We start from the raw sequence: 20,957 nt of genomic DNA, 5'->3' as shown, positions 1-20,957 counted from the left end.
ATTTTTTTGGGACTCTTCCAACCACAAAACTTTGTAGTTTTACATGGACGTGGTGCACTTTTTCTCTACTTCGGTCTTAAAAGAAGGAGACAGAACTTGTTGGTGCTAATCAATTATGTCCCTATAATTTGCATTTAGAAGCATCTAGCATTAATTTATCACCTCTTCAACACTCAAATGTGTGAGTTGGTCATAGTAGCATCCTAACTTCAACAGCTTCACACTGGCTACTGGGCTACATCATTCCTGCTATCTTTATTACCAGTCAGCATCAATTACGACACATTGTTAGTAGATAAAGTTTTCCTGAGGGGTCTTTTTTGATTGGCTCGCGACTCCCAGTCAACAACATCATTAGGGAGACAAATGTCACCAGATATTATGCTAAGCTAAACTAACACAAATACAACCTGTAAAAAATGCGCTGGCCTCCAAGAGTGAGCACATATATCACTCCTAAACCTTCCACCTCCGTCTGTCTTCCTGTCACCCTTTTTTCTTCCCCCTCACTCCTTCTCGGTGATGTGAGCTCCCTGGCATCTGAGGCAGCCGGTCATTACACAATGGAACATTGCGGAGCCAACCACAGCCTGAAGGATTTAGAGTGAACCGTTTTATTTATTGTTACCTTTCAGTTAAGGTCCATTTGTCATGACTGGCCCAGTTAGCATACGAAGGCTCAGACGGCTTGGATGATGATGTTGATTAGGGGTTTAGCATGTGGCTAAGAGAGTGCAACGCACCATGGCTTTGGAAAACACACACAAGGAGGCAAATCTTTATACGCTGCCAACACACAACCTAATGCATTAGGTCGGACTCTATTCTCAATTTTCCATCCAGAATCAAGCATTGTTCTGTCATCACAGTCATTTTAAAACTTGCTACTGAAAACACGGTCGTGATGTCGTGTGGCTGGTTGGGTTTTTTTTGTGTGAGTATCTGAATAAGACAGCAAAGAGATGCTGCACCAAGGTTGACGTGAAAGGGGGCACAATATGTAATGCACAAAAAACTCTTCCAGTGAACAACCTACTTCTGCTCTTTTTAACATCCATTCTTTGCTGGCTTCCTGTCAAATCCTGCCCCATTGTAGTAGCCAGTAGGCATACGATGCAATCTGATTCATGATTATGGATGTATGAAGGGAATACAACCGAGTGCATTTCTTAAAAAGAAAGTATCATTAAGGTGTGGACGTTTCAGTGAGTTTGGAGTGCTGCTGCATACACACTAACTGTTGCCAGGTTCCTGTATAGAACTTTGGCTGTGTAAGTGATTGGAGCCAGAGTACGGCACAGAGCTTGGCTATGCTATCTACAGTATAAAAAAAATGAATGTGATGCAGAGATGGTGGCAGGAAGAAGAAGAAAGAGTGTGTGTAAATGTGGTTGAGAGAGTTTCAGAGAAAGCTGAATACGGCGAGAGGTGAGCTGGTGAGTCGGGTGGTCAAACTTGTCTCCGGCACCTCATTTGTGGTGATGACATCACAGCTGATTTCTCTTTTAGACCACTACTCCCCGGTTTGTAGGTGAGGCGGTGGCGCTACTGGCTGGAGTGGGAGAGTCGAAGGGAGGTGCATTATTAACAAAAAGAAGCCTAATGTATGGAGCTAGAGCACAGACTCTTAATGTTCTCTGGTGGATGATTGTTACCACACGCTACAGCAAAGAATTTATCTTTTCCTGCACTTCTCCCAGGGCAACAAGTCAGCACCCTTTTCCTCACAAAAGCGTCTCTTTGTTCATTTTCTGTGCCCGACATTCGCTCAACAAAACCCAGAAACCGAATAATCACAAGAAGAGTTTCAGATGGTGCTCATGGTCTGATTGGTTGCAGAAAATAGACAGACGTCTCGATTTTTCCCCCCTTTCTTTTCCTTTTCGCTGACATTAACCAGAACGTTTTACCTACACCGGAATAAAATGCTGTGGTAACAACATGGGGAGAGCGGTTTGGCTACGTATGGCCTGACGCAATTAAAGGAATCTACTGTGTGAGATACAAATGAGTCCAGAATTCACATGAGGTATGTGTTAGCTGCTGAGCTAACACATGTAGCAATAGACTGCACCATTATTATGACTAAATTTCAGTGTAATTACTCACAGTGGGAGAGAAGATGCCTCTTAATTTGTGTAAATCTTTGTTTTTTGGTTGAAATTTAAACATCTTACTGTAGATGGGGAGTGACCCATGTGATTGGTGTGACGGAGGAGTAAAAGGCCAAAGATCAACAAAGGGTCAAAGGTGAAATATTTATTTAAGTCTGCATTAGCAGGGATGCTAAAGGCTAGTGTACGTACATCGAAAGTAACGCCTTCCTAAATTAAATTGTAATGATGGCCCACAGCTGACATGGCAGCGCGTGTCAGCAGTTGTTTGTTAAAATAAATAGGTGTGAATGAATGTAATTATGTTATCTGAGCAAACAACACCTGTGAAAACAAAATTCTAACCCAGACAAGATGCAGCAGAAACGGAGATTAAAACAAAAAAGAACCCGGGATAATGGATTGAAAACAGATTTCCACCTCTCAAAGTCTCTTTTATTGCCCCAGTGTGTTCGCAAATGCCGCAGGATTCAAACAAACTGGATGAGACACCCTCGTGCAGCGCGGCTCGGGGGCGCGACAGCAGCCGTCAGACTCTCCAGCGGGGCAAAACAAGATGAAAGTCGCACCGTTTTTAATTTCCCGCTATTTGTTTCACTGTTTAACAGTGTTCCGAGGGACGCCGAATCAAACAATAGCTTTTTACTATGTGTCTGAACCCAGTGCACCGCCAGCGTGTTTGTGAGAAACTCTATCATAAAATGGGATATGAATGGAAAAAAAACTGGCTGAAAAAAGAGAGCATGCACGGTTTCGACTGATGTCTTCCAGTTGTGTGACCTCTCTTTCGTTCTCCGGCTTTTTCTTTTTTTCGGTCTCTCTGCCTCTCTCTCGGTTTAATAAGGCCAGCTGTAGAGCCTGGCCCTCCTGGGAAACGCAGCAGAGTGTGGCTGGAGCTGAGGCCGAATTGGGGTGGGTGGTGGCGGCGGGGGTGCAAGTTGGGGGGTGAGAACTTCCGACCATTTTCCCAGTGCAACACAGCACGCAGTCTGGAGCGCTGGCACGCAGCCGGCTGTTCTCTCCCCTCCGTCTTCTTTCCTTTCACCCCTCCATTAACTTCCTTTCCATCCTACTTTTCTTGCTCACCACTCCTGCATCCGTCTCCTTTCCCCCTCATGATTTCCAACGTCCACCCCCTCTTTTTTCTTCCCTTTCCTATTCTTCTTCCTGTTGTCCTCCTTTCCATGGTGGCGGCTGTGGAAAGCTGACACTGTCACTTTTTAATGACGCTTTCCAGACGTCTGCTCAGTGGCACCACAACAAGTCTAGAACCTCACTCTGAGTGATATCACCGTCCAAGGACAACGATAAATGGCCCTCTGCTTCTAGACGCCTGCTCCGTGATACCACGTCGGGTCCAGACTTGTTTCCGAGTTTTGACAGGTCCTTGACCCGCGCCAGAGCCGTTCAGCCGGGTTGGGACCGCGATATGTGCGTGTGTGTGTGTGTGCATACGTCTTTGTGTTAGTGCAGGAATAGTTTAGTCGGTGGGTGTTTTTCATCAGAAGAATGAATAATACGTCTGAACGGAGGGAAGAGTAGGAGAAGAGGAGGAGAAAGCAGGAGGGGTGGGGGTGGGGGTGGGGGGCAAGAGGGGAGGTAATGACTATCAGATGCTGTTCTACTACTGTGCTGCTGCCGTCACCGTAAAGCAAAACATTACTCAGTGACAAAAATGAAATAAAAAGAAGTTTGCTTTACTTACAGTATCATTCTGAACAAAAGCCTACGTTTTAAAATGACAGTTTGAACTGCGTTTTCGAATACACGCAAGTGGCAACCCATGTTTTTTTAGGTATATCCCAATAATTGCCTAAAATCCAGCACCTCGTGTAGTTTTATGTAAATGTCACATCACTGTGCTGTAATTTAGCCGTTTCCTTTTCATCAGCATTCCTCCGGTAAAAAGCCACATTATACGCAGGCAAATGTTTTCTGGCCTGTGGGCAACAATTCGACAGAGAAATGGATACTGTTAGAGCGGCCGTGCTCCCCATGGAGATGCAAATGAGAGGGAGATCATGCTAATGCATGTAATGATGGGCCACACTGAGCAGGGCCCGCGCTAGAAATACACTGTAGTCTTGTCCTCCTCACAGCATCTGTGGGGAACCTAAAGAAATAATGATGTATGCAGCATATGTGCGAGCCTTTTTTTTTTTTTTTGGTTAAATTGTCTCTTTTAGATGAACTCAGTCCACAGTGGATGATTGGCAGCAGCCCTGTAGGACCTCGGGAAGGAACTCCATCACCAAAAATGGTGATTATTTTGAAGTGGGGCGGCCTCCTATCAACTGTAGAAGGTTAACATCCAAACCAAAACAAAGTCCTAACCCTCAGAACACGCGTTCAAGTCGTGAGGATGAGCCAAATGTCATCCAGAAGCTAAACACATCCACTCAACCAACCAAAATCTGTCCGCAAAGCGATCCCCACAAAGACGAGGGCCTGTTCCGTCCACACCGCAACATTAACTGCGAAGAGGAGGAAAGACAGAGAAATAAAAAGTGATGACTGCAGCATTGTGTAACAGATTACTCGCCGGGCGATCGGCTTTCAGCGGGAGCAGCTCTCCGTTGCCAAGCTACACAAAGCAGCATACCAGGGGCAATGGCAGCCGTGCTTGGAGTTTTCAAAAATGTACTACTGAGGATTGTAGATTTCTTATTTGAGTTTTACATTCGGTAGGTTGTCAGCCTTTAAGTGCTGCGGAGCTGAAGGAGGAAACAGGACTTGGAGGTCAGTCAGTTCTGAATCTGAGCGCCGTGAGCAGATGAGGGCTAATAAAACCCCAGGTTACAGGAACACAATCTATGCGTGATGGGCGTAATTTTACCCCTTTTGCCTCGGTTTGTGTGTGGGAATCTGTTGTAGTCCAGCTTTGCCTCTTGCTCACCGGACGGGTTGAATGCAGAGGTCAAATTCACTCTCACTAAAAGGTGTTTGTTTGATCTTTATCTTCTTCTTTCTTACGGATGGAGCTTTACCTCCATTGTCAGGGCACAATTTCAGTTCTAAATCTGCCAGAATGGCGAGTTTCACTTTCAGTTCAATCTGCAACAGCATTAATCCACAACTGTCAGCCTGTATTTCTGGACTAAAATCATGCCTGGGGCTAAGGAGCTGTTTGACTGATCGACGTCATCTGTTTTCTGTTAAGTTTTTCCACCCATTGTCTTTATTTTCTCCTCTGTATCTGCTTCCTTTACAATTTCCTGTCATTTTTCTTCCCTTTTGGAGCAAGACAGATTATTAAAAGGTTAGTAAGTGAGTAAAGTAACAGCTCGTCATCGCCGAAAGAATCCGAATCCCTGAAGGGCAAACTGTTTGCAGGTCTTCCAACACCAAAGCTTTTCCAGATAAAAGGCCACAGTGGAATCAACTTCAACTCTGGCTTCAGCTCCTGGATCAGGCTGGAACTTCCAGCAGTGCGGCTGCCAGCCTCCCAGCCTGCTGTCCAGGGACATAAAAAAAAATACAGATGGTTATTCCAAAAGAAGATAAGTGGAGAGGAGAGAAACTCTTCTTTCACTGCACAAGTTTGACAGTTTCGTGCTGTGGTCGGACCAAGTGTCGGTTTTTGCAAATCGCGGTCGTAGAAAATCAATCGACGTAAATTGGGTGCAGCAGAGTTTGCAGAGAATTGTGAGAGCAGATGTTCTGAGCACGCAAGAGGTAAGTAGATTCTTGTGTTTATTAGCAAGCAAATGTAACATAAAAGTTGACGGGAAATTAACTTGCCAACTACTCAAAACAAAACTGAATGCAGACTTGGCCGACATAATGGGAAATTAAAGCAAATACCTCAATGAATTATATACACAAGTGTATTTGTTTGTGTCTGAACATAAGTAAGCAGAAAATGAGCAGGAAATGCTTTACTTTCCAACATTTTTATGTTAATCTTTCAAATTAGCATGGTCCAATTGGAGTCGCGTACAGTGCAACTGCGTAAAGTACAGCATGTTGTTAGAACAATGGGTGCTTCTTTAATGTTAAGAACGAAAGCTAGAAATGGAGATAGATTCTAATTTACTCGGTGTATCTGCTAACCGATGAACAGAAAAATGACAAGAAAAACTTGATCAGAAAACCGATCTGCAATCATTTTTTTAAGTCACTGTCTACAAAAATGATTTAATCTAGCATTTGATGGATTGATGGGGAAGGAGTGTGTGTCTGAGGCCTCAACGTCACAAAGGTCACCAACCTCAGCCAGCAAATGAGGGCGACGTGGGTCGTGATTTAGCATGGATTTCCCCTCAACCACATTAACGGGTGGCCAAAACAAACTCCGGCGGATGGTTTGCCTCCTGCCTCCGGTCTCTCTGGCCTGCTTCTAGACAGCAGCTGAGGGACCGTCGGTGCTCAGAGGGAGGAGCAGAAGAGTCCTCCGGCCCTTCCCACCGGCTATAAGACCAGAGGCAGACGGAAACACTCAGACAGCAGGCACACGTGGAGCAAAGAGGCAGACGGAGGGGGACGTAAAAATAAGAGCGACCAAGGCAAGCAGGAAAGAGCAGGTCCCAGACGGGAGCAGGACAGTTAAATATAGAGACCGAGGACTACACAAAAGGTCTGAGGACAAACCAACAGATACTTGACTTCAGCATGACGTTCCATTAGCTTCCCTACAGAGGATTAACTCAGAGAAGAGATGACATTTGAGATGTGTTTTTGCGAATACTAAGAGCGATAAAGCGAACAGGCCCGGAGACCCTGAGGTCAGGTCAGCACCATAAAGGCTGCGTCATATTCGCCTGGTTCAACGCCAAAGTTGGGCGGTTTGCAAAGAAACCTCAGGCAACAAAGCGCTGACCCAAGCTGAAGACGCGGAAGTCCAGCAGGGATTGACTAGCAGCTGTCAGCCAAGATGACATTTGCCATGCTGCGCACGGCACCTCCGGCCGGCCGCTTCCTATACGGCGACATTGCCCTCCTCTCTGAAGACGACGAGGAGAATGGCAGCGAGGGCTCGGGCTCCGAAGAGCGCACCGCCAACTCCTCCAACTCCGCGGCCTACCGCCTGTCCTCCTCCTCCTCCGCCTTTCACATCAAGGTGAACAGGAAGAGGAAGCTGTGCGCAGGGATTGATATAGGAGCCATGACGGGGATACACGGCCCGCCGATGTCTTCGCCCATGGGGGAGACTCGCCAGAGGACCGCGGCCAACGCTCGGGAAAGAGATCGCACCAATTCTGTCAACACGGCATTCACGGCGCTGAGGACGCTCATCCCCACCGAGCCCGCCGACAGGTACAGCAGTCACATGACACATGGCATTTTGTTCCATACCAAAGTAGCATGTAGCACATATTAAACACTGACATTTGAAATTGGCGAACCTGTTTATTTTTATTTTTTTGGATCGACGCATCTGTTGGCGTGTGTTGATTAGGAAGCTGTCAAAGATCGAGACGCTACGCCTGGCGAGCAGCTACATCAGCCACCTGGGAAATGTCTTGCTCCTGGGCGAGGGGCTTCACGACGGACAGCCGTGCCACGCTCCTTCCCCGCCGTTCTTCCACGTCAACTCCTCCCCCACCCGGGGATCCGACCAATCAGCTCAGCCGAAGCACATCTGTACTTTCTGCCTCAGCAACCAGAGGAAACTGGTGAGTAAGAAACACTTTAAACTGTAAAAAAATAAAATAAAACAACCCTAAAAAACAGGCAAACCTATACGGAGAAAAAACTTTATTTCCCCAAAAGATGAATAATGAAGGTTTTCAAGCTGCCCGGGGTCACTTCGGTGTTTAAAGTCGACCTGAGATCGGTCACCATGCCTATAAACCTGATTGTCCCTCAGGATCATTAAAGGCAAAACCTCTTTAAAGTCCTCTTTTTGGGGTGAGGGGCTGTATGTTATTGTCCTTCGGGGGGGTTAACCCCGAGCAGGTGGTTTGCACAATATGTGTGAGTCTGAGTGAAGGGTGGCATATACAGTATACCACCTTTATAAATGTTCAAAATACAGATTTTTGCATTTCCAGGTATAAATAAGTTCAGCAAGTGCGTTCCTGCAGCAGGAACCAATCAGATCCTGCCACAGCTGAAAGAGCAGCAATATCAGTCTCAGTATATAAAGATTTTAATTAAAACCTCTAAAAAACTGACCAGAAATATAAAGTTTAGTGGCCGCTTATGGATTTGTTTCATCATGAAACAGAAAAATGACTTTTTCAGTCGTCCACAGATGCAATTAATATTGTTTTCCCCCATATTTGTCAAAAGGCGAACGCTCTCTCTAATTCTGAAGGATCTCCTCTGACTTTTCTATAAGTAACCAAGTACTTCTATGGCATAAACCAAACCACAGACGAATGATTCTGGTTTTAGACAGACGCGCAAATATGCTGCAAAACAAGAACATTATACGTTCAACGCACGCTGCACATGATAAAAACCTGCGTCGGACACAATTCCATCCTTCTTTTTGATACTTTTAAGAGAAGTCATTGGCAAATTTCAGCTTTGATTGATTCGGCACAGGAAAACGATGTAATCAGAACCAGTCCCTGCGAAGGAAAGTCGTCAATCTGATGAGGGGGGAAAAAAGCAGAGTGAACGGCTCCTATCAGAAATGACGCTGATATGACCCTGCGCAGAAACCCACCGGGGGCCGACGTCCAGTCGACTTTCCCCCTCTAACCTAGCTGCCGTCCATTTAGCAGAATTTATGGGTAAGGAGCTGACATCTGGCAGACTCCCCTGTTACCCCAGCAGCGTGTGAAAGCTAATACCCTCCTCGGTGTCCAAACCCAGAGACCCTTTAGCTGGGGGATAACCTGAGTCTCAGCAGTGGGTGCCTTCCCCCTCGCTGATGCCTCCTCTATGAACTGCTGATGTCCTCAGCACCTGAAACACTAGGACATAAGCACTGCTTCAAATTAGCCTCCTCTACATCCTTTTCTCTTCACCTCTCCACCGGCTTCACTCGCATCCTCCCGCCCGTCCCTGGGCTCTGAGTATCGATCATCCCGGCGGAGGTCAGAGCTGTGGGGTAGGAGCTGTGTAACAGTATCTCCTGCTGCAGACGCAGGGCTGAGCTGCAAACGCACGCGTCCTGAACAAACACTCTTCAGCACAGCCGCTTTGATTCAACCCTGTGTGACAACAGCCGGGTCAGAGTGCTTCACACAGCCTCCAAGACTCTCCCTCATCTGCAGATTGTACTTAACAAGTGGGTTTTTTTTGGGGGGGGGGGGGGGAGTGGCTGCGAGGTGTGTTGAATCGAGCTAAGCGGGAGACACGGGGCCGGTGATTACAGGCAGGAAGCAAATGTGAAGGTGAAAAGAGACTCTGGGCGTCCTGAGTCTGCTCTGTCTGTATGTTTTTATGGTCTTTGAGGTCCATCGCAGCTGTCACTTCTGCTTAGAGCCGCCGCTTCAATCACGCTCGTTTCCATCGAGGGAAAAAGTGAGAAAAGTATACTCTCATTTCCGCTAATTATGTGTGTGTACCCTATAACTATTTCTAAAGCAAACAGTCTTCTGAGTAATGACTACTGCACCGAGAGGGCTAAATTATATCACATCTTCGCTGGAATACTAATGTGATATGTGTGGTTTTTCTGCACGTCCTATCCGCTTTCGTACAGGTTCTCCTTCCCACTGTCGGCTTTGTGATGCTAATTCATCATTCCTCTTCGCCTGTGTGTGTTCAGAGGGAAGTGAACAGTAGTGGGATCATTCTTTTCCATTAGAGAGCTTTGGATGGCCATTTGAATCTGAATCCAAAGTCTGTTTCTAACGTTTTTCCAGTGTCACGACACATGTCGAGACGCAATCCCTTTGATACGTGCTTTGAAAAAGGGAGGACACTCCTGATGTCGACATCTGTAAATGAGATGTTCGGGGCCGTGTTTGGGGGACTGAGGTGAGCAGTTTAAATCCCTGCGCTGTCTCCTTGATTGATGCAGACATCCTGTGTTAGGCCTCCTTGCTTCTGTCCATCTGTGCGACTGTCAGGTTCCAGGACTTTTCCTAATACCGAAAGGCTTTTTTTATGATTATCATCAGAAAAACTCTCCTTGAAATCATCCTTAACTACCCAGAGATGCGTACTGGAGCTTTGACAAGTGGCAAATGTTATCTTCAGTCCAAAACTAAACCCAGAAAACATTTCCAAATACGTTAATTTGTCTACTCCGTTGTCTTTAAGCTGTAACACTTGAAACGTTTTATAACTTCCCAGTCAACTCCGGTTTATTTATTTTGGCTCTGAACTGGGAGACGGCCAGTTCATCTCATTGACAAACCCGAACAGAAAGCAAGATTCATCTGCCAGCAAAAGCAATGGGGCTGAAGTTTTCTCTTTTAAAACCAGAGGGGACAAGTGCAAGTATTTTCCAAGATTTAGATTGTAAAGACGCTCATTTGACAAATTAAAAGGGATTTTATATATTTAGAGACAAAATAAAAGCCTGGCAAATGACAGTCACGGCGCGGTTGCTGTGAAGGGACCGTAATTCCTTTGACGTTGCCAAATTTTGATGACTTAACAAGTATTTAAAGGGACAACCCTGATATGACTCAAACCGGGGGACGTGATTCATTCAGAAATTTAACAAAAGCAAATCCACACATTTAACAAAACTAACAGATGACGTGTGGAACATCTCACACTCTTCTAATTTTCGTTCTGGGCAGCAGTTAAGCTTTTATAGTAGATGGGTAGTGTGTGAGGCTGGAAAGACAGCGATGCTAAAACTGCCCAGTGAGGCTGGAAACTGGTGAAAAAGAATCCAACCGGTGACACGAATGACATCCATGTGGATGGAGAAGGAGGGGACACGCACATGCACGTGCTTGTTGGCTGGCACTGTGCGTCTGGAAGTCATTGGCAGCGCCGAGTGGAGCAACAAATGAGCTAATTGTTCTGTAAATGATTTATCCTCTGCTGAGGCCCGTACAGTCAGTGTTTAATTCGGCGGCTGCTATTAGAAACACATTGACGTTGGACTTTGATGGTGATGTTTAAGAAGCAACGAAACCGCTTTCTGTGAAACGCCCTCCCACACACACACACGCACACACACACACACACACACACACACACACACACACACACACACACACAGACAGACACACAGGCGAGATCATAGAAACTCAAGTGCACTCACACTTAAATGCATTTATCAAAAGCATTTTATTCTCTGTCTGTTTTTTTCCCCGGGCCAGACGGCAATTCGTTACATCTTTCTAGACCCCCCCACCCACCCACCCTATATGATTACTCACTTAAGGAGCTCTGGATCACGACTGTGCTTTCAGCACTTTCTAAACTAATGGTTTGCAGGAAGTTGTGGAAACACAGATGGAGAGAAAAGGAGGCAGAAAAAAATAGTCAAAGACTCAGCAGGATAATCAACTTAGCTATTTATCCTCCGGTTTAGACAGTTGTTTTTTTCTCTACACTCGCTTCTTTGTAGACATCAAGTGAAGCATGCACCAAAAGACGCCTTGCATGCTTGGATAGTGAATGTGCAACAGCCCGCTAATGACTGTGGTTGTTGCAGCAGCTTGGTTATTAGTCTGTTTTTGCTAGGAAAAAGCATTACATCATTGGTTGAAGTAGATATTAGAAGGTCACAGATGAAGGCCAAATATCTTTTATACGTGAATAATGCTGCAGCTAATGCGGCATGCCTCATAAGCGAGAGGTTTGACGGCTCTACTCCAAGCGCAAGCTATGCTAATGAGCCGAACCCAAGGCAGCGGACAGACTGCAGGCCTTTTTAAAATATATTCTTGCCCACGTCCTATGTGTGCCTGCATGAGTGCCTGGCTCTGTGTGTGATGTCTGCTTGTATGCACGGACCTGTCCGTATATTTTCGGCACAGATGGAAGCAGTTAAACCCTAATTTAACGCCAACAGAAGAAGTCGGGTCAGATAACAAGCAAAATCTATTAGCAAAACTATCATTCTGTTGTCATTTGGTCTTTAGGGAGAGGGTCGCTCGCAGAGCAAATTAAGGGCTAAACTCCGGGAAACTGATCCAGGAAAGAGAGAAGCAGAAACTGGTATTTTAAACCAGACAGCTCCTTAGAACCGTTCCTTATCTGCTGAGGATAAAGACACGCTGCGCCAGCATTTGCGGTTGCCGAGCACCGCTGTAAGAGTGCCGGTGGAGTGTAAAAGCATAATGAAGTCATCAAAACTACTCCTGGAGTCATTAAAGCCGCCACGGCTATATTGAAAAATTGCACGCCTTTGTGGCGGGCTGGTGCAAATTGCGTTTGATTCGACAATCTAACATAAATCAAGTGTTTTTCAGTAGCCATTAGGGTTCTCTTTAGCAGACCACAGTCGGCTTGCAGTGCATGTCTGATCCATTCAAGCCACAGTGTGGCACACTGGCTTATTTGGTGTGTCAATTAGCCAAAATGTATTTGACTGCATGAATGTGCACCTTTAATCTTCTCCATGAAGACCATTTATCAGGGTAATTATAGTGCTGGACACTGGAGCGAGCTAACACATATTTTCACTGAATAATCTAAAGGGAGATTACCAGTTTTCATTTCATGGTTGAATACCAATCTCCTTATTCAATTGTCAGGCCAGTACCCAAGTGGAATTATTTTTTTTTCCAGTCAGTCATTCCCTCTCCTCAAGCAGCCAGAAACTAAATTAGATGTTTGTAATCGACAGAACGGCTTAACACGGGGGGAAAAAAACGAGCGAGCCAGCGCATGGAAAATCCACATTTATAGGTAAATGAACGGACTGGATCGAATTTCGGAAAAAAGGACGTCAAACTTAGAATTGCGTTGATAAGGTGCTGTTAGCTGTCCTCGAATTCGAGTTAAAGCAGACTCTGTCCGCCCTAATAAACCATAATATTGGTCTAGAATGGTAATATAATCATATCGTATCTCAAGTAAACATCATCAGGTAATCATATTAGTGTCTGACAAATCACCCCCCAGGGAAGGCAATGGTATGTCTATGCCTGGACGGGGGTGGGATGTCATCCTACCATGCCCTGTTAGACTTCAGGAGGTTGTTTTGACTACCAGGCCAGCATTAACCCCCCCTCTCGCCTCCTGTTTTGACTGAACCAGTCACACTCCAGCTGAACTGCCTTCACCAGCTACAGCTGTGCTTCTAACCCACTGCTGAGCTCTCACATGTGGGCCGATCCCCCGGATTCCATTGCAATTTGATGTAATTTGGTGATTCATCTATTTGTCACGGACCACGTTTAAGTTTCTGGTCACCTCCAAACCTCATAATTATTCACATTTTTCCCATGGAAATAAAGACAAATCAATAACCATTTTAACTTGAAGGTTATACTAAACTAATGCCCATATAAATGCATTTCCCCCTCAAATTTGTGCAAAATACCGAAGCCCATTGTTCGCCCTCTTGTGGCGGGGTGGTCGTACTGCACATTACATGTGTTCAAGCATTCAATTCTCGATCTGTTTTTGGCTTTGAATAATCATTTGATGATTTAAAAGCAGGTTGAAACGTCAGGAATGGCAGCTGTGAAGGAACATAGCGCAGTGCTGTCTGTTTTTGGACTCTGCGGAGACATCGTTGCAACACATATTGGCTTGGGGTTTTTTTGGACAATGGGAGGAAATGTTAACATGTCGTTCAACATGCCACTCACTCATTTCCCGTTGTTGTTTCATAAATATTAATGTTCCCGCAACATGCGTTAGACGCAGAGGAAATGTCTGGAAATGAGAAAAACACCGACTAATAACATAGCTGAAAGATGCTGCGTACAAGGCCAACAACATAATGACGAAGGTTCATGTCTAGATAATTGCAAATCTAACGGTGATCCTCTACTCTCGGGCCAGCTGGAGAAAGTATTGACAATAATAACCCCGGCGTCTCCTCTGCTCACCTCAATCAGCGGGAGGACCAATTCCTGTCCAAATCCTATGATCTCACTCTCTCATTACTTCCTGATACCCTTCCAAACACCTACCCACCGTTGTCCGTGTCAATCACGGGGATCTTTCCAAACACCTACACGTCGTGGGAGGAAATGTGGAACAGGTGTTCGGCAAACGGGGGAGTGGAGGGGGCCGATCTGAGACGAGACAGGCAAAGGGGAGGAAAAAAGTCAGAGGAAATGCGAGTGAAATGAAAATTACTGGATGATTTTGTTCTTTAACACAGCAGCAGTGGTCCAATGTTAACGTCGGGACTGATCGTGGTCCCTACGTAAAAGCACTGATTGATTCAGTTAGAGAGGAGGGAAAATATGATGGGATTTTCCTGGACAGGTCGGAAAAGGTCCGCTCGAGAGCCAGGAAATAAAGAATTTGATATGGACATCCGGTTGTATCTATCTTTAAATCAGGCCCGGAACCATCAACCACGACTCCGAGGTCAATAATAGAGGAGACAAAAACGGCATTAGTGACTTTTCATGAATGTCAGAACACCTTTATTGTTGTCGCTGTACTGTTTTTATTGAAGCTGCGGCCTCTCTCCCTTCCAGAACAAAGACAGAGACAGGAAGACCACCATCAGAAGTTAACCAGGAATAAACCACACGGCACACCGCAGCTCCAAGAATTCAGCGGAACTGTGATGAGACTTTTTACAAAGGACATCTTTAGCACTTCTAAGACGTCCCCAGGAACAAGAATTTCTGCATTTAAAAAAATAATAAAATAAAATAACGATGTTTTCAATTTTCAGGATGTTTTCAAATATTCCTGAAATAACTCTGACAAGTTGAACGGCGCCTTTGAAGCACCCGAAGAGCCCCTCGGCAACACTTATAAGAGAAGTTTTACTGTATCGTTCAAAGACTCTGCTCAGAGTAGAAGGAACGTATGGCACATGATCCAAAACCACACGGCAAATATGAGATCTGTATTCATCAAGTGTGGCGTGTTATTAAACTGAAGTATATATGTATATTTATGTGACATTACATTATGTAATAACACTATGTTATTTAAACGGCATTAAAGCTTTAATGAATAATAAAAAATAATAATACATTGGATATTGACAATTTATGGGCATCGCCGAATACATGCTGGAACCTTCGTGTGGGTGGTGATTTTCAGTAACCAAAAATGTCTCGATGCTGGACAATAACTCAAGATCAATAAATTGTTTGTATATCTGGGAATCCATCTTTGTTTTACTGCTCTGTCAACGCGCGCACACACACACACACACACACACACACACACACACACACACACAGACACACTCATTTTGTTCTGGCACACTGAGATCAGAGCAGAGACAGATGTAGTTTGAAGATGAGGCGGACGCGAGGGGGCCTGAGGAACAGAGGAAAGAGGGGGAGGGAAAAAAGAGGGCAGAATCGAATCTGCAGGTACGTCTGTTTGGACATGTGCCGATGTCCCCTCACTGTCCTCTTCCTTACTGTCTCCACCTGCAAGTTCGTGTCCGCTGCTTTCCCTCACTCTATCTATCTATCTATCTATCTATCTATCTATCTATCTATCTATCTATCTCTATCTATCTATCTATCTATCTATCTATCTATCTATCTATCTATCTATCTATCTATCTATCTATCTATCTATCTATCCATCCATCCATCCATCCATCCATCCATCCATCCATCCATCCATCCATCCATCCATCCCTGCATGTGGCTGCTTTTACCATTCTTTCCGTTCGCCCCTCCGTCTCTCTCCTCCCTCCTTTTGCTCCAGATTTGTTCACTGCCTTTATGGAAAATAATCAGGGCATTACTGATGTGGAATATTGACTTTTACTATTTTTTTAAGAGGGGAAAACGTTTCCTTCTTTCCATCCATGCAGGCAGTATACCTGCAGTCAAGTGTTTTTAACTAACGCGTCTCCTCTGATGCACATTGTGGATATTTTATTTCAAAATAATTAGAGTAGTTACAGCGAGACTCCATTATACCGGTTCAAAGATGCCCAATTCAGCGTTTTCACACCACAGAATGACTTCTGAAGCCATTTTCCACCATCTAGCAAGATGTAAATGAGACGTTCCCTTAATGGAGGCTAAATCCTGCGCAGCTTGGCCGTTTCCAAATTATTTTTAACAGCGCTAATAGGCTGTTTCTGCAAGCCGAGGTGCCAACTGTGCAGCTTTTTCCAACAATGTGACAAGTGTCTGGTGAGGAAAAACAACTGACCAGAATTCAAAGGCTGCTGGATCTCAGTGCCAAAGCGCGTGCTTTAGAGGAAGCCACACTGCAAATCAAAGCAGAATCAATGTGTGTATAATCTCACAAAACACCCCAGGGGTACCAAGAGTACCAACTTTTCCTTCACGTAGTGTTAGAGTTACTGCGTGAGGGCTTTTCCTCTGGGCAAAATCCTTTAATAAGCAGTGGAAATAACTCACAGTGGCGGCGAAGGCCGAGAAGGTGTAAATGTAAATCTATAGCTTTAAAAAAGAAATGCTCAGGAGTTTTAAACGCATAGAGTGAGAAGACCTGGAGAATTCATAAATTTCATCTGGGTGGATTAAAAACGCCATTCAACCAGTGAAGTTCTTCTGCTTTGAAAAGAGCTTCAAGGCCAGAGCAGGGCACAGTTTCACCTTAAATGGTCCCTGCTGTGTCCCGGGACAAAAGCGCCATGCCTCCTTTTTTTTCCCAAGTTCTATTATGAGCTGCCGAGACGTAGATAATCTTACTGCAGAGGGTTTTTTTTTTTAAAGGAAGTTAAAGCTTTGAGGGGGAAAAAAAGCGATGTGTTTCTAGCGTGTCCTAATGACTTCTGGTCCAGTTAGTCTGATCTCTCTAGCAGGCTGTCTGTCTGAGCAAAGGGGGGAAAAGGAACCAGTTCCTCCCACACAGACCAGATCAGGTTCCCCTAACGCCTACACACACAATTTAGCACACACAGATGACCATTTACACACTCATACACCGACAAACTTACATATGCACAAAAGAGATGATCGTATGCATGCGTGTGTAGTCACATGTGCAGACAGGAGGATCTGCATTATAGATTAGCTGTGTAATGATCACTGGGTTTCACATTGATGAAAACAGATCAGTTGAAAGGGCAGACTTGTGGTGAGTTTAAGTGGGCGGTTTTGGACCAAGGTGAACCGGAGGTTGGACGATCCACTGGCTCATATCACTATAATGGACGAGGATGCTCCTGTGGAAACCTGGCACACGAACGCGGAGCGCTAAGGCAATAAAATAAAGGCTTTTGTCCGTTCGCAGAGTCTTCGACTGTGCCAGATGGGCTGCTCCACATCAATACACCAATCTGACTTCTTCAGAGCTGAAGCTGATGCCGATACCTTCAGCTTTGGCTGATATAGCATATGGATCTAATTGCAGTTATTTATAGGTAAATGATAAATAAACCCCATCTGATTGACATGATGACCACATTCCGGTCTGATTCAGCCATTCCTTCAACACTCTTATTATGTTAAAACACCCATCTGTACCCAAATGGTCTGTCTGAAGCCTTTGGGTTTGGGTAAACTTCCTTCTTCCACATTCTGTTTACTTTCTTTAAAGCGCCGGGTCCACTGATGACAGAACAGCCCCAATGCCTCACCACAATGTTGGACGCTAGCCACCACCTACACCTTTAAACAAATCCCCGCCCTCACTGGACAAAATGGTTCAGTTTCGTTGCACAAAACTATGGAACTCTCCTCCTCAGTGTTCTTCTTCTGTATCGAGCTCAGCAGCAAAAAAGGTTCTGGATCTGGAGCAGGAACTTTCTTCTTGTTAGCGACCCCTCGGATCATGGTGCTACAAAACAACCCTGACCCGACAGGAACTGCTCACTGGAGCTTTGAGGCAGTAACCGCCACATCAAAAAATATGAACCGGCATTAGCTTAGAGGCACTGTAAGGAGTCGTAAGCACCACCTTTTCGAGTCAAAGGAAGCTGAGTTTTATGTATCCACACACCTAACAGAGAAAACCATCATCATCTGTTTTTGTAGTTGTCCTGAATGGATTTCATGTTGTTTAGCATTTCTGCTGTTGTTGATTTGTTTTTGGCTTCAATCTGGGGGGTAAAAAATTAAAGAGAACCAACAACCAAAAGAAGGAGCTGGATGTCAGTCCAAACATGCTGACAGAGGTTAGTCTGGTGGTAATTTGTAGGTAATCAAAACATCGGCACCCGGGGAACCGTCCGTATTTGTTGCTTCATGGCTTCGTCCTGCAAAATCGCAGCCGCTGCATCGCAAATCAGTCGAGCTCAGCTCTCCGATTTCCTCTCTGAAGAATTAGCAAGTCCCTTCCACATTTTTCATCCTGAGAACTGATGGAGTAAGACAGGAGCACTTCCTGTTTTTTTTTCCAAATCATCCGTGTTTTTTCGCTCAGATGGTACCCAGCTGAAAAGCTTCTATTAATTAAAGATGGATGGGCAGCAGGGATCCTTACGAGGCATGACCTCCTGTTGACACTGGAGCAAACGTTTCCTCTGGTGTCCTCTCCTGCTCCGTACGGCTGCTGGCAACTTCCTGTCTCCACTCCAACTGTCTTAATAAAACATGAAGAACAAAGATATAAAAACCTGGAGGAAAGAGCAAAATGCACCTTTAGGGATATCAGTCTTTCTAAGCCAATTGGGACCTGAACACACACACACACACACACACACACACACACACACACACACACACAAATGCGCAGACCACGGCAGGAGGCTTGCTGCTCCAAATGGGAGCTGTGCTGCTTGGGCCGGATGAAAGGAAACACTAAAACTACAACAAGGGAAAGACAGGTGGCCAGTTTGGCAGGTCAACACACTCATGCATGCACACACACTCTCTCTGACCCACCATACATGCACATACGTGCACGCTTCCTCTCCGAACCCCCCGTCGTGCACACCTGTGAAAGTGCCAAATCAGGGTCTCTGCCTCGTTCAGCCCACAAACGTTCTTCCTCGCGTACCTCATCTTCCGTTCCATCCATCACTCCCTCCCTCAGGGAATCTTGTTTTCTGCTCTCCGTCCTTCAGACGGCTCCTCCGTGTAAACATTCCCTTTACCTTTAACTGGCTGTTAAACAGACATTTCCTGCTCATGACGATGCCACCATGGAAGCTGTTTTGATGAACTGTGTGTACACATGTGAGAAAGGAGTATCTCTATCCCACCTAATATCTCCAAAAAGGATGACTTTCATGCATTCACGTGACAAATAATTCATTATTTATACCTAGACACCTGAAGCTAACCAATAGGGGAACTATTATGGGAAATGCTCTCCTAAGCTGGTTAGGGTAGTAGCGTAACTCGGAGTTGTCCAACGTGTTTGTTAATGTTACACTGTAGACTCTGCACCCACATATATGGTGATTCAATGACAACTCTAATAAAAGTCCATTATTTTTTTGGCTTGCATTCACATTTATCCAAAATAAGGATTGTGATCATATCACACACGCACACACGCACACACGCACACGCACACACACACAACATGACATCAGGAAAAACTTTCCAGCAGTGTTAGAGTTTCAGTTTCATCCAGGATGGAAAATTCATGCGGCCCCGGATCCAGATCCACAGCCAGGAGTTAACCAATTCATCCACAGCTCAACCGCAACTATAAACCAGATTTCCTCTCCGTTTATGCGACTTTTTTTTTTATTAACTTAATGAGAATTACAAACATACAACAGCATTACTTCCTTCAAGTTGGGAAGGTGGAGGTATTCATTGTGCGAGAATGTTGTGTTAATTATTCTGGACACAAACTGTTGAAAGATATTGTTGACTTAAAAATAAGGAAGTGAAAGTGATGAAGAAAGCGCTCACTCGGGTGGTTCAGGCATCTTATCATAGCCTTGTGATTACAAACATCTCTGCATGTATAAACATGACCAGTTTATATCAGTTGGGCTTTCATCCACACATTTCTGCAGCACCATGTTTTTTCCTTATCGTTGCCACCTTTTATAACCATCAACTTCTGCTCAAGGTAATAGAATTTTGCATTAAAATTAGCAAGACCTATTAAAATTGACAGGTGCCATTTGTTTTCTTCTGTTCATGTTGTATTTTTTCAATTAAAAACCACGAGTGGACTTTATTACCGATCCCGGTGATTTTCCGCAGGTTTGATTAGGACAATTACATAATTGCCCTTTATGATGCTTAAACACAGCCAGTGGAGAACGGGAACATATGATACAAGTCAGAACAAAAGAAACAGGAAATGTAAGATAAATATGCACCAATCACATCACGGGCTAATGATTAATAGTACACTTGTTAATTGCAGACCTGTGATGTTGACACTGGCTGCCAGAATTCAACATTGTGGGCGAATCTGTTAGAGGGTTCCCATGTGTTCGCCATTGAAAGTGCCACAGACAGAAGGGTTTAAATTTTTATTCAATAAGCTCAACCAGAGCCCGAGACAGTTCGTCAAATGAGTTCTCGTCGCAAAGAAAACACATTTAAACTCTGACAAACTAATTTGTCTAAACTATTATAACTAAATTCGTTTGGATCTTTTGAGAACTGGAAGTTATTATATTGCTAAAGTGATTTACACTTGACCAAACAGCGCGGTGCTGTCTGGGACGGAAAACAGAGCCAGACGTTAACCACGTACAGGCTCGGTGACCTCCAGCTGACAATCAAAGGAGACGTATGAAACTCAAGAACGCTAAAGAAAACAGAATATCTGGTAACTGCAGGTGATGCTGAGCATTGGGGTGCCACCTACGAGAAACACGGGATGACCTTTTGGACTTTCTGGGCTGCTGATAGATGCATGTGGAGATAGATGGCGGTGGAGACACGCCCTGAGTAGCAGGACAGGGAGCACTGCAAGTGTTCAGTCCTTTTACAGAGCCTGTGAACTGGGAGGTTCTTGGAGCTTTTATTAGCCCCT

The 20,957-nt window shown here is 44.9% G+C and overlaps 1 protein-coding gene across 1 annotated transcript; it reads left to right on the top strand.

Moving 5' to 3' along the window:
* The first annotated feature begins 4,426 nt into the window (after window positions 1-4,426).
* LOC130533186 (basic helix-loop-helix transcription factor scleraxis-like) lies at window positions 4,427-15,232 on the top strand. The gene is made up of 3 exons (XM_057046416.1): window positions 4,427-7,370; window positions 7,513-7,729; window positions 14,588-15,232. The coding sequence occupies exons 1-3, from the start codon at window positions 6,988-6,990 to the stop codon at window positions 14,624-14,626; spliced, it is 639 nt and encodes a 212-aa protein (XP_056902396.1). The 5' UTR covers window positions 4,427-6,987; the 3' UTR covers window positions 14,627-15,232.
* The last annotated feature ends 5,725 nt before the right edge of the window (window positions 15,233-20,957 follow it).

Source organism: Takifugu flavidus, chromosome 10, assembly GCF_003711565.1.
Source record: "Takifugu flavidus isolate HTHZ2018 chromosome 10, ASM371156v2, whole genome shotgun sequence".
Lineage (NCBI taxonomy): Eukaryota > Metazoa > Chordata > Actinopteri > Tetraodontiformes > Tetraodontidae > Takifugu > Takifugu flavidus.
The sequence above is the reverse complement of the archived record's forward strand: the minus strand, read 5'-3'. Positions and strand labels throughout refer to the sequence as shown.